Source organism: Macrosteles quadrilineatus, unplaced genomic scaffold, assembly GCF_028750875.1.
Source record: "Macrosteles quadrilineatus isolate MER2022 unplaced genomic scaffold, UCM_ALF_1.0 Scaffold_7__1_contigs__length_78375512, whole genome shotgun sequence".
Classification (NCBI taxonomy): Eukaryota; Metazoa; Arthropoda; class Insecta; order Hemiptera; family Cicadellidae; genus Macrosteles; species Macrosteles quadrilineatus.
Window position 1 is genome coordinate 34,909,861 of NW_026542600.1, and position 14,942 is coordinate 34,924,802.

The following is a 14,942-nucleotide window of genomic DNA, read 5'->3' on the forward strand; positions in this document are numbered from 1 at the left end:
TCTATGCTGACTGGACCAGATGCACTACTCTATGAGGTCTTCTAGGATGTCAGCACCTCTACTACTGACTTAACCACCTAGGTGTGCGTGTATTCTCTATATCTCCAGATACGTCTACATGACCGAGAGCACCAACCAATCTCTTATAGAAGGTCTTCCTATGCTGATAGGATGTCAGCACCTCCAGGACTGAATTTACCACCTAAGTGTGTGTATTCTCTTTATCACCAGATACTTTTCTGCAGTCAGGACACGTGTTACACTAATTTATTACAAGTAATTATGTGGTACAACTCCAAACTCAAATTCAAATTGAAGGTATGTTCATTCTTTATTATGAACATAACTTTAAAAGGTATGATCAAATGAGGCTGGGTAACTTGGTGTCTGGTTTTATATTTACACATTAAACAACCAAATTCTTCGTTTGAATGGAAGGTAACATAAGCTATAAAATAAACAACTAGCCCTTACAATTTTCTACACCACCTTTGAACAGGAAAATAAATGATACGATATGAGATCTAAATATTTTGTTTTATTTTTAGTACATTTTGTAATAAAAATAGTTTGAAATATTTTAAAGCTAAATGTATCTTAGGAAAAGAACATTTCCTAAAGTAAATAATGCCAGTAACAATACAACTCTCATGAGAAGACCAAGTGCAGACAACCAAGTTAAATATAAATAAAGGGAACTAAAAACCCTCATAGCTCCTTGACATACGACCTATCTCCTATAACAAAGGATTAGCTAAACAGAACAAAAGTTTTTTTATATAGTAATTCATTTATTTAAGCAATGTTTAGTTTTTTTAAATTAGATTTAATTCCAAAATAACATTTTTAAACTATCAACCTATATGTTAAATGTATTCTTGGTTCAATTCTGGGTTTGATTTCGCATTGAACTATTTTCCAATAGCTACGAATATTAGGTTTTACAAGGCATTATAAAGATAAGGTGTTTCGTTGAGAACTGGGATTAGATCCAGAAATAACATTTATAATACACAATAATCAAAAGTATTGATAATTTTAGTACTTTATATACAATATTTCAGTACTTTTGAAGCACTGCTTTCATTCAAGATTTCTATTGAGGAAACTTCTGAACTATTTTTCTCTACCAATAGTTTGTAAAGGATGTCACTTAGATAAGCATCAAAATAAATTTACACCTACACAAACTTTGGTTATTTTTAGGCAATCGATTATATGGAAAAAGATTTTGTGTTTTTGCGAAGGTTTAAGAGATTGCGTGTGGTTATTAACACGAATACTAGAAAAATACCGGTATGGATCATAAACATAAACAATAGACGTTTTTGGCCCGTAAATAAACACAATTTGCTTAAATTGCACAATTTGCATTGCTTAAATGGAACTGCCAAAACATATGTTAATGCTATTAGTATAGGATTCGGGCCAACAAAGTCATTTGTTTATGCTTAAGATCCATACCGGGTCTTTTCTAGTGTTCGTGGGTTATTTATATCAAGTAAAGATATTGTGTGTGTTCATATTTTTCTTTAAAGTACAAAAAAATTATCAAATTATTAAAATATTTTGAATGTGGGTACTTAGGCTGGGTTAAACGAGTCCTTCTTTGGTTTTAGCAACTCATGCAATTTCCATAACGTTTTCGATAGCAATAATAAATAATCAATTATAGAATGTAGTATTGAATGGGAAAATATTCTATGAGCTCATGATAATTTTCAATGTCATATTTATCGTCCAATTTTAAAGTAACACAGACAAATAACCATAAAAAACTGTAGATTTTGTGCTCTATTGTAAGAAATTACAGAAAAACCCTCTAAAAAGTAGAAAGTAAATATTACGACTATTAAAAATAAGCAGTTGAGTATTAAAATTAAAATTTAACCAATTTGTATAAATAAGTGACCTCAGATAACATGTCTGGGTTACATTTTGTGACAGAACTATATTTTATTCTTTTGTGCCCCATATGTTCAACTACTTCTAACTTTGACCCTCTTATACCATACAAGTAGTCAACTGCTTATTAAAAAAACCTTAAGCGATAAACTACATAATATAGTATAGCAATATTCTATAGAAATATCTGGAGTTATATGTAAGGAAAATATATAATGATAGTTGATATTCCTGTAAAATAGAGACAAGTTACTTTGTATTAATTCGTTTACTTAAATAGTGGTGACTTAGAGTTGGGATTTTATTTGACATAATAACTACTTATTTTTCAGTAAAATTGTACATTTAAAAACAAATCAGTACGGTAATTTTTTCAGGGCAATTTAAAATCTAAAACATATTAATATAGTCTGTTATGTGGAACTTCACATAAGATTCTGTTATGTGGATGACATATCCACCATTTCAAATCTTAAATAACCAATGCAAAATGACCTTAGTGATGGCATAAGCTCTCCCCAAAAAAGTTTAATACCTGAGCCTTTTTTTTAGTTTTGCATATTGATTGAAAACAAATTAGATATCATTTCATGTATCTAATAAATCCACAGGTCCTATTTGGTAGAAATAATTAATTAAATATAAAAAGAATTAACTACATTGGAGAATTAATCATTGGAGACACTCCATAACATAATTCATCTGTGATAATCTAATTTAAAATTACGATATAGATTTCAAAATACTATCTTATAACATAACGATGTTTAAAAAGCTTTAATTTCCTTAATTACTCAATTGAAACAAACGAAAGAAAATTATGTTAATACTTATTTCACTTTGCTTACCAATATAAATAGGAAAGCCAATCTTAGTTTCGTGATTTTACAAAATGTATTATTCTTGACTTTACTTAGGCTAATTCCTTCTCATCCGAACTATCTACAAAGAGAATTGTATAAAAAATGTTCAATTAAATAACAGTGTTATAATTTAGTAATATGAATCGACACATTTTTTGGCAAATACTGAAAGCAGGTTTCGACATGATCAAGTTACAGCATTTATAAAATAGCGTTTTAAGAGGCTTTCTATAATTTGAGTCACTCTTTTTGTAGCCTTTGTAAAATTACATTGGTCAGAATTTCACAATATTCATTGAGAATTGATCGTTTTGGTTCGGAAACTCCAAACGTACTTAACTAAAGCTTTGGATCAAATTTCAATACAAGCACTTTAATTTTTACGAGTGACAGAGTTTTATAGAAAGTTCTTGTGCAAGAAACATGATACTCTGGAGTTCGTGTGGTGTGTTCTCAACCATTTTACAAATATTTGCGATGGGTTATTAAAATGTTTATATCACAGCACAGAGTTTATATACCCATTCTATTCTCTCTGCCTTAACATTAGTTCTACTGGACACATGTGTGTTAATAAATAGGTATTAACAACCAATTAACTGTGGCGTTACTATCGATTATGTAGTTAATAATTTAAAGATATCGTTGGAAAAGTGATATTACGATCAACCATTTTATACTATACGATCAACTTAACACAAACAAGGATTGCTTTTCTAATTGGTCTATAATATTTATTTACACTGTTGAAGTTAAGTAGTATCGTCAAATCAAACTAGACTATATTATATAAAAGTATCAACAAAAGTCACATTATTCAATGTGCGAATAGCAGTATCAAATTATACATTCGATATGGTATTAAGATTGGTAGGAAAACCCAAACATGATTTGTGTAACGATGGTAAATCGTTCGACATGAGGTTTGAAAATGGAATGACTGAATTTTGCAATCAACAATGGTAACTTATTGTCTACGATGAATTTTTGATTCACAAAAAAATATGGTTTTCATGAATATCTTTTCTAAAGTAGGCCTACTATAAAGGGTATGATATTTTGAGCAAGCAACATATTTTATTACAATACAGCACACTTTCCACCAATAAAAAAATTTTAGAACATGTATACCCATCTTTCGGCCAATCCAAACTAAACTGCATTATTCTATGTTAACTGTACTTAAAAAATTATCCAAAAGTGTTCGTAATCTTCCCCGACCTAAAGAATCTACATTAAAGTTAGTTTAAATAAAGTTGATTTGAAAATTGGAAGTTTATAGTGATAAATTCAACCAAACTCAATTAATTTTCCAATCAGATTAGGTAACTAATGTTTTGGTATCTCGAATAGAAAACACTTTCTACGTTCAAAATTTACTTAAATTGTTATAAATTTGGACGGGAAAACTTGTTTGTTATGGGCACTTGTATTTTATGCTTAAGCATCAGTCGCTCATATAACCATCAATGATCAATGGGAATGAATACTCGTTTGAATAGTGTATATGTTTAAGGACATTTTTATAGGCTTCATATTTTGACTGAGTCACGAAGCTCATCATTACTAGTAAAATATCACAAAGACTTTAACGAGCGAATGTCCAGTGCTCCAATGACTTTTAACACTCAGAACTTCTTTAAACAAATATGAGGCACTGATCCACTCACGCAGTGATATGGTGACCTCCTGTGCGACATAGACAAAGATCCACGTAAACAACGATCCAACATCGAAAAGATCTAAAAAATACAAAATGACACCTGTATAACATTGTAACTGAAACATAATGTGTTTCAAACGATACAAACTGTGAGACACAACAACGTCCGTTTAGAAACAGAAAACATACGACGGCCCGCCCGCTGAACCTGGGTTAGACCTGGTCAGAAGACTCCTCGTCGGCGACTCTGATGATAGGAACAGAGGCAAGAGTGACGTCATCACTCGGGGGCTCACTCAACTTGGGGTATGGGTAAGGCCCCAGAAGTCTCCTGTACGCAGTAAGCCGATGTTGTCTCTTACTGTCCAAATCGCACCTGCTGAACTCACGGAACAAAGCGTCCGATTTTTCGTCAACAGAATAGTCCCTGGTGTACTCGGTACGAACCGTCGCGGTGGAGGTCACTGAAGGTGGACACGTGCTGCCACTCAGATCTCTTCTCTTCTTAGAGGTAGGCTGACCCCCAGGTTTTCTACGACCTTCCCAGGGAGGACTCTCATAGATGGAAGTTGGAGGTGATCCCAGTCCTCCTACACCCTCGTCTACTTCCTCCGTGGTGTGCTGGCTCGAACATCTGTCAAGATAAAACGTTCTTAATAGTCATAGATACAATCCTTAAAATGTATTGAGAACATTTGTATTAATGTTATTTTGATATAGTTGAGGTAACGACTTAAAAAAAAACATGACGAAACACTTTGGACATAAATATAATATCTTAATTTTAGGAATTTACTTTTTGATGATGATCTCTTAAGATTCTAAAAATACAATTCGTTTGAACTTTTATATGTGGATACGTGTTATAAATGTTTTATACATGTATTTTTTATTCGGTCAAAACGTAGTGGTTGAGTGGTAATTTCTCATAGGCTTCAGAATGTTTTGGTAAACGTTAACATGTTCTATTCAAAATTGTATAGCCAGAAGAAAGTCAATAAATTTATGGTAATCATTTTTAAAGGAATTTTCAATTGAACAGCTCAATGAGGTATGCCTTTGAGTCAACAACACGTTTACCCTTCAATATCGATGTCGATGACAGAGATGCCCTCCTCGGCCTCAGATACGTTCTCGAAGCTGTCTCCAAGGGATGGTATGCGATGGCTGAGGGCGTGAGGGTCCTCACTGCTCGTTACATGCTGCTGAGGGTAGAGGAGTTTGAGCGTGTTGGGTGCTGGATTCTCCAAACTACGATACCCGCTGTCTGCCCTCAGATGCTGCAATCTGTGCACTTGCTGCTCACTCGGGCTATCAGTGTTGTCCGTGGTGCTCTCGAAACTGGTTGTAGCCTGAAATATCAGAATTTGTCGTAATAATTGTTATTGCTTGGTATTACACTATTAATCGTTATACTTTCGGTTACAGCACTTGAAAAATTACCACTACCATTTTATCGGTAAGAACAATTTTTTGTACTTATTTTAAAATCTTTCTGTTCGGGAAATGACAGCGTCGTTGGATTGGTGAAGGTAGTAGCCAAAGTTTTGAATGCGCAGCAGCAATTTATCTTTATCTACAATAATTCATTCAGAAGGTCAATATCTTGGCCAACTCATAGAGAATTAAGGTAAAGGGGAAAAATCCAATAGTACACTAAGGTGGTGTCTAGCAACACTTACTGGTGCCTCTGGCAAAGTCCAAACCCGTCCCCCTTCGCCCTCATGTACTACAACGCTCACGGTAGAGGAAGACCCTGTGTTCTGTGCCAAAGGAATTTCCACACAATACTCGCTCTGGGACACTTGCTTGCTCGTCACAAGTATGTTTCCAGCTCCGGCACAATATACTAGCGCTGAAAGCGCACGGTAGACTCATAAGCTAGTTTCCTTTGTACCTTGCTTCTCTGTCCAATTCAACGACACGGCTATTTCCCAAAGACAATTTGACAGTATAAATTGGCTGTGGAGCATACCATACATCGTTATGCTTATGGTTATTACCTGGAATGTCACAATTTGTTGTTTTAATTTTTTTTTTCAGGCATGTCAATATTTTCAGTTATAATTTTATGTTTGCTGATTTTTCGGTCTCAAAATTTGTAATACGGTCAAATTAAAAACATAATTTGACACCCTGAAACGAAAATAAAAATCTCCAAAACTTAACCCCATTTAAAATCAGGAGGGGTCTGTTGTGTTGTACGTTTTGGATTCAAACATCCAAACATATTAAGCTGAGTAGAATTGGTCAATTAACACGTTTTCCTGATTTGACACGTCTACTGATTCTGTCTTTGGTTTTCAAAACCATCTCATTTTAAATATGGATGGACCTGCATTTTCTACATAGGCCTACTGCTGTCAACACAATTTTTTGGGACTAGCTAATACATATTTATCTTCTCTGCATTTGATTAATAAACTTCAATATTTGCTATCTCAAAAAGTATACCGGTAACATCTCTCAGAATTAACAACCCAACTTCACTACCAATAAATTTGGCCAACCATGATTAAATTTATGTCGTATGCTATTGATTTATAAGAAGTATACATGACTGTTGGTACACATATTTTAAAATCAAGCTGCAGTTATAACTGGGATAATTTTTCCACTTTGTCAGTAAAGGAATTCTTTGTAAGACTGAAATATATGCCTACAGTCATTAAAACTACAATAAATGTATCTTTTCATAATCAAATTGTCAATTTCCATAAACATTACTTCAGGTATACAGTAAATTTAAAAATAATTGCATAGAAAAATAATCTTCTCAAAGTCAGTGTGAGAGTTAGTGTGAGTGTGATCCAAATGTGTCTTTCCGTACTGTTTACTAGTTTTGACATTGTCTACAATTATTGCCAAGTTCAGGACAGAAAAAAATTAACTATAAATAATACCGTAATTGTAGTATTGACATAAATAATGTGATAACACTATCAAAGAAAAAATATGATCTTAGAGTGTCTTGGATGAGTAGCCTAGCAACGAACAAATTTAAATACATTACCTATCGTTAAGGAATCTGAATTTTTGAACGTTTAAAAAAATAGACATTACCATCTATAAAATTGTTAAGCTTAAAATTAAATATTTAACACCTTATATTTCATTTAATAGAAATAACTATTCATAAAAATAAATACCCCCGCCACAGCAAACCTGCTAACTAAGCAAATTTCCATTTGCCTGGCTAGATTTCAACTAAAACATTCCCTTGAAATAGTCATATTTATTCCCTATTGAGATCAAATGTATTTAACTGAATATGTCGTGCTAACGAACACACACATATATATAAAAGAATTGTATATATCCGTAGAATTCATAAACTCATATATATATGTATATGAATTCGATCTACGTCAATAGCTAATAGCTTATTCTCTATATGGGAAATTCGAAACAAAAAACCACCCATTCAAACAAAATCGATCAGATGAGTGAAACCAGAATATTTCTATCATACAGACACTATCAGGTCTTGAATTTCATGTTACTTGGAAAACTGTGCCTCGTCTTTCTAGGGTTTCCAACCTGGTCAATCCGGCTAGCGTCAGTGGATGACTCTTCGGTGTCCACGGTATCCACAGTGTCCATTGAGTCAAAGCTTGTGTCCTCCAAGGAGGTTTGTCTTCCGCAGTGTCTCCGGGCATTTCTTGCCTCCATCTTCCGAAGTCTCCAGTTGAGAATGTTGCGGTAGTTCTGCCTCCTGGTCTCGTAGGATGGCAGTTGCAGAAGGTGCGGCGGGAGTCGAGCACTCCCCTCCTCCAGAAGAGGTTCTGTGTTCGACTCGAAGGACGTCGTGTGACTTGCGAGAGCCTCTGCTTCTAGAAGTACCAAATGCATTACAATGTCTTGTCTCTTCAAAAGAGAAATCGGACAATACTTAGAAATTACATTCATGATTACTTTGTTTAAAACTCATTTTAGTAACGGTGGTTAATTAAGGAATTTACTGTGGGCAGTTTAGATATCCCGAATCTAATCCCGTTCTGAGATGAGAAATTTCCTAAAGCATGAGATTAGTTTAAGAACCCATTGACAGCTGGAACATTACAAAAGAAAAACCACAGGGCCTACTGTGTTGTAGTCAAAATAAAACATATAAAACAATAAATATTACAAATAAAGGGCTGACGAGGGAAAGGTACACCTTCTGCACAAGATGGTGGCGCAGGCGAGCATAGCCCTCACTTGTGTACCAATTACCGGTTTACCTTCGTGAAAAACTCTCTCTTCATGATGGAAAATGCTCTATATGCCTCAAATGACATAACATTCATCTTGGTTTTTGTATAACTTGGTTAGTCATGATTTTTAGCTGACAATAGACATCCATATACACCGGAGCAAATAGGTTTAAAAATCAAAAGTTTGAAGGACAATAATTATTATTTTAGTAGCAGAAGACTTTTTGGATCTGAATGGGTTAAAATTTGGATTAGAACATACCTAAATGCATTTCATACTACAATCCCACGTCTGCGTTTAGTTCTGAATTACATAATGGCTACATGCTACAAGCAGTGTATTCCATATATGAACTACGTATATATTTAGTTGATACTTGGATTGACCTGAGCGTACTCTTTTCTGAACTTTATTTGAATCAGTGCATGTCTGACCAACAATTGGAGATAGGCCCTGAAAGATGGTTGCAGTTTGTTTTGTAGAGCTGTGCTTGCCATGTTATGCATAGTTATTACTTGTACTCAAGTATTAAGCTACATCTACTTAGTAAGTAGTTTATACTTGGTCCTGTTTGTACAAACCTGGTGACTGGTCAGGAGAGCTAGGTCCAGGGGCCGGAGTAGAGGGCTGGGTAGCGGCTGTCTGAGTATGTTGCTTCACATTTGGCTTTTCATCTTCTTCCAGAGTTGCTCTCAACTGCCAAAGTCTCCGATATTGTTGCTAAAATGACAACATGGTGATGAAATTTATAGTGATTTCATACAAAACTCTTTCAATAAACCTGTGAGCAGGTCATGTGAGCAGTGGAACGTACGTTTTTGAGTAGGGACTAATAGGTAATGTTAAGGTTTTATTTACATTTACCGTGTATTTACATACGTCATGGTAATTAAGGGGTTCTTTTCTGGTGAAATGCAATCTCTAACACTGTTCTCACAAGATGCTAGCCCTCCTGAACTTTTACCAAAACTTTCGTTGAAAGAAGCGATTAGCATTCATAGGCTTTTGTTAAGTTCATATTTCCTTAGATTTGGGGCAACGGTTAAAAAAGGAACCATGAGTTTCCCCTATAAATGTCAACTATCAAATTTCCCCTATAGGGAAGAAGCTATAATATTTTTTTCACAATGAACCATTTACATTTTTCAAAAAGGTTTTTTCCACGTAGCTGCAAACTTAAGTACTTGTTATCCAAACAAGGAAATGAATCTAAGATGTTTAAGGAGATATTTTGGTAAACAGAAAAATTGAAATTAGTCATCAAGTTTTCCTGACAGTGGTATTTGAGTTCGTAATTCAGAATATATATGTAGAGTAAAATAACACAAACATACTAAAGCGTTTTCTGGAATGTAAAACAAGCAATCAAAAGCTCAACCAATAAAAAATAATAATCATTCAATGATAATTTTAAAAATCATCATTGAAACCAACAACTAAACTAATAACCATCGAAACCAACGATTAGATTTACACACAAATTATGTAAAGGTGAATTAGGAAAAATGTTTAGGATTGTGATCTTAACCCTTCGGCTTTGAATAAGCATAATCTACTAAAATAAGCCAAACGTGAAAATGTACCTAAGTCAGGTAATAAATAATAGTAACATTTAAGTTTCACTTTCAGAGTAAAACATCAATTATATTTCATACAGCATGAATCAAAGTAAACACGATTAAATACATAACTTTGATACATCAACATTTTTTAAATTTATTCTTTAAGTTTATTGTTCCGACAAATGGATTTAGGCTACTTTTACGAACTTTTTTTTAAGCACTTTGACTTCAATCTCTACTCAAATACACAAGCAACTTACTTAGCTTACAAGGACATCCTTAACAACTATCATTTATGACCATAGTTTGTAATTTTGCAACACAGAACAACGTTAAAGTAATAGTAATAGCACGTATTTAACTATTATGGAACCTTAGAACTTAATACATAAAACAAAGTTTTTGTTTCATGTAGCCTCTGAACATATTAGTATAATAAAATGGGTTTGTTTACTACAACTATCATAATCACTCAATAAAAGTAACGGTTAACTATTAAGTATACTTACTCTCATGTGCTCTCGCTCTGCTTCTAGATGAACCATGATTTCATCTTCTACAAAATAGTCTACACAGTTGTCGACGCTAACCTGCAAAGGTTATTCACGTTAAAATTAAAAAAATCATAGCTAAATAAAACCAACAGCTGTGGAAAAAGTCTTATTATAGTCTATATAGGCAAACCTCCTTGTTACACTTTGTGGAAATAAAAAGAAGACTATATCAAATGCCTAGTACGATATTAAACCTTATGTAATATGATGTTTTTATAGAGAATCTCAATTTAAAAAGCGTTAAACAGGAAAAGGTACCGTGTCCCCTGAAACGTGGACAGAAATACTAGTCTTACTTTTGGGGGATAAGAGAATCTTTCATGCTTTGATAGTTATCAGAAACCAAGACCTAAAACCCGAGTTAAAACTAGAGACTGGTTAGATTTGGAGTAAAACATTTCACTAGACACTAAGGGTACAATAGTTATTTGTGTAACTAGTGGGCGAGGTGTCACTTTGCTGCACACGAGAGAAATGTTTACGCACGAGCCGTAGGCGGGTGTGGAAAGTTTCTCGAGTGCAGCAAAGGCAATTTGCACTCGATTTACACATTATATTTTTCCTACAGTTATTATAAATTATAGAAATAATAAGTCTTTCAAACACTAAACAACACGTTTAGGTTAGGTTAAATCCAAGCGTTGAACGAAATGGCAAAAACTGCAACAGCTGATCGATGTCGTAGTATCTTTAAGTGTTGCCAACCTATTTCCAAGTGTACACGGATTACGTGCATAATAAAAGCACGCTGTTTTGTGTTGTTTGGTTGGAATACTGGTGTGCGACAAAGTAAAACGTGCGGCAAAGTAGGTAAATGCAACAATTGGCAGCTTTCTTTACTATATCAGTACAAGACAGTCCACTTTGTCGGGTGATTGTAGGGAAAAAAGATCGTACAATTCTAAATTTTATACTGCGACTGATCCAATTTCTTAATTAATTACATCATTTAAAAATCATCTATGATTAGTAGGATATCTTGTGTCACATAATCAACGTTCAAATATAGCTTGATTCCTCTATTGTGATTTGTTGGACTATTACCTGCTCTCTTAGAACCTTTCCCCTCATCCCTTTGATAACAAGATTTTTCAATCTGCAGCAAAATCGGCCGTTTCCAATACATTAGTTGCGAGGCTATTGGTCTAAAATTAGGCTAATGGTATAACTTTAACAACACCATAGCTACCTCTAATCCCTGGGTTAAAAGGAATCAGCTTGAATTAAAACCATCAGCTGTAAATTTTATTTTTATAAAATTAAATTGACGAATATTAGTTCAGATTTTATAAAAATAATAACCCATTAGCTTATCATTATTCGGATTTTTTTTAGTTTCCCATCGTATACCAAATTGTATATTTCACTACAATAAATATCCGTCATATTTACTTAGACAGATAAAAATGTTTAACTATTTATTAACTAAGTTATACTTTAATTTTTCATAGCGTTGCCAAAATAATATCTGATGCAATTAATTTTCTTCAATCAACCAAAACAGGGAAAATATTCTATAGTAGTTATTTGTTTAGCTAGAAAAAATACGGAATCAATAAGAAATTAAATATTTACTAATATAAATTTTTATTTGGTTTTGTAAAAGAATAACTCAGTGTACTGACGAAATCTAATTCATCACGCTAGCCAAAAGCTTTCTTTAGCTTTTGCATATTTACAACCTCTGCTTTGCCTCAGTACTTCTTGGGACCATTCGAAAAATAATCACACATCACGCCCCAGTGATGAAATTTGCTGCTATCTCACTCTATCTTGGACTATATCTCGGTACAGCATCCTACCTCTTCCAAACTGCCTGTATCGTTGTATCTAACTTTGCTGGAGTTGGTGTGGTCTTCCTTTTGAGCCTTGAAGTGTTCCTGCCTCCAGTAATCAAGGCTAGTCTCCAGTTTTGTCCAGTCCGTACTGGAGGCCCTCCAGGACCCTCTTTGTTCCGCTTCTCCCTCTTCTGCATTCTCCCATCTAATAAAAATAAGTTTTTGAGTAATTAAACTATAAATTGCAGATAGTAGGATACATTATAGTGCCTGACGAGCAGTGAGGAGCTCATTTGACATTAATAGTATTTTTCTGTTGTACCGAACACATCTCAATTGTTGGTATCTTAAGTGTGGTTAGGTTAGGTTAGGGTAGTCACTGTCCTAACCTAACCTTTGGCGTGGTCGGTATAACGGAAAAGTGCCGAATTTGCTTTTACATTTATTGACACTTAAATATTGGTGGATGAAACGTTAAAAAATATAATTCCTTAATATTTAATATTTGTGGAAAGGTTTATAATATTTTAAGGAAAAACACATGGAAGGTATTTCCCTGGTATACATCTTATTAAATGTACTTAGGAACTCGTTTTTGATGAACCCGTACGTAAAAAGGTATACTTTTTGGATTTACATTGACTGCGTCTTGTGATAAGTGAATTTGAAGGTAGAATGCAATCCTCAAAAAGCGATACCGAGTGCACCCGGTCTTTACTTGAGTCCCTTAAGTTCAACAAAAAGTTTTTTTTTAATTATATCGTGAACAATGTGAGAAATGATTATTAATGCTTTTTAGGGGTCGAAATAATAGTAAAGTAGAAAAAAAAATGATGGTTGTTGTTTAAATGTATGTATAGCAAACATTTCCCAGCCCGTAGTGACCCTGCAGTAATGACGTAAAAAGTTTGCAAACATTTAACATACATCGATAAATAACCATTATGATGACTAATCCCATGACATATCTCAGCTTTATTAAACAATAAAAGACTTAACTACGAAACTGAATTTTACCTATATTCACAATATAGATATGCAATCCTTCAAAAAAGAATATTGCTACGAAAACCTGGAAAAACTTTGCATAAATGACAACCTTGAGATATATAAAAATAGTCCATTCCACATGTTGAGTTTTATTACGATTATTTAGGCTTAAGTTCATCAAGTTCAGCTATTAATTTAATAGTTTTTAGTCTGATTATTAAATGACTATTAAATGCATTGAACTGACTTTTCTTGCCATTTCTACAAATTATTGAAAGAAGTGTATCTGTTGGAAGAATTAATTAATAACCTACAAATACTCAGCAGAAGTTTTGTTAACACCTTTGATTGATGCTACAGTAGTATCGAAAAGATGTATTTCACGTATTCATATTTAAAGTGAAGTTGTTATGAAATAGTATTATCTGATTGAAGGATAAAAAATTATTTTCTTCCGTTCCTAGCAGTTACTTGAATATATTTTTGCTACTAAAAACTGAATTTTTCAAGTTACACACCACAGTAACATTTTAAAAATGTGTCCATGAATTTTAAAATATGTTTCTTTCAAGTTTTAAATATGAGGGGTAATTTATATGTAAGTACCATTCGTGCCTAAAATTAGTTCCCATTTACACAGCAATGAGGCGGCTCATTGCTTACTTGCATTTGTGAACAGAATCGTGCCATTTGCAGCTCTGTAGCTGGCGTGTACGCTTTTCTGTTTGTCTAGAAAAATGTTAAAATGATAATTTCTCTCTCCGCATGTATGAAATTTACCTGTGTCTCAATTATATTATAATTAGTCTCTGCTATATTATAATTAGCAATATGGTCGTTGCTAATTAAAAGTTATGAGTTTTTTGCTCAAGAAACATATCCGATGCAGACATTCATCGCCAGATGACTAAAGTTTATGGTCTTAATTGTACAGAGTGAAGGTCATGCGCTGAAATGGATTAGGGGATCTACAAATAGCCGTAAAAATATCCATGATGAAGAACGTTTGGAGCGGCCTTGACAGGGCTTTGCTTTGAATATGACGAAGGAGGTTGAGTAGCGTCATTCTATGAACTCTTGCTAGGACTCAGGTGTGATATGATATATCTATGTTTTGTCTCCAGTAAGGATTTGACGTAACATTTCACCCCCTTCTTCCTCACATCGTATATTTCTCCCAAAATGGACATTTTAAATTGCATTCCTTAAAACCCCTAACCTCGCTGATCGTATTAAGGTCATAAACATCAGTAATGTGGTAATGAATGACCGCATCGGATGTGTTCTTTGCTGTCAAAAAACGTATCACTGACCTTATCTTGCATGCAGCAGGAGATTCAAAACTTTTGAAATTTTACCAGGTACACAGTGAAGCGTACAAATCCGCTACAAATCTGCAAATGGCATCATTCTGCTCACAAATGATGCCA

At 33.8% G+C, this 14,942-nt stretch overlaps 1 protein-coding gene across 2 annotated transcripts in view; it reads right to left on the reverse strand.

Annotated features, from left to right (window-relative positions):
* Nucleotides 1-518: 518 nt before the first annotated feature.
* The window catches only part of LOC128998590 (uncharacterized), a 56,474-nt gene continuing 42,050 nt past the window's right edge, over nt 519-14,942 (reverse strand). For both annotated transcript variants that reach the window (XM_054424795.1, XM_054424796.1), the window contains 6 exons: nt 12,547-12,727; nt 10,700-10,780; nt 9,210-9,348; nt 7,972-8,264; nt 5,512-5,783; nt 519-5,065 (listed from right to left, as the gene is read on the reverse strand). In XM_054424795.1, coding sequence (XP_054280770.1) covers nt 4,645-5,065; nt 5,512-5,783; nt 7,972-8,264; nt 9,210-9,348; nt 10,700-10,780; nt 12,547-12,727 — 1,387 coding nt within the window. In that variant the 3' untranslated portion in view covers nt 519-4,644. The remainder of the gene's footprint in view (nt 5,066-5,511; nt 5,784-7,971; nt 8,265-9,209; nt 9,349-10,699; nt 10,781-12,546; nt 12,728-14,942) is intronic.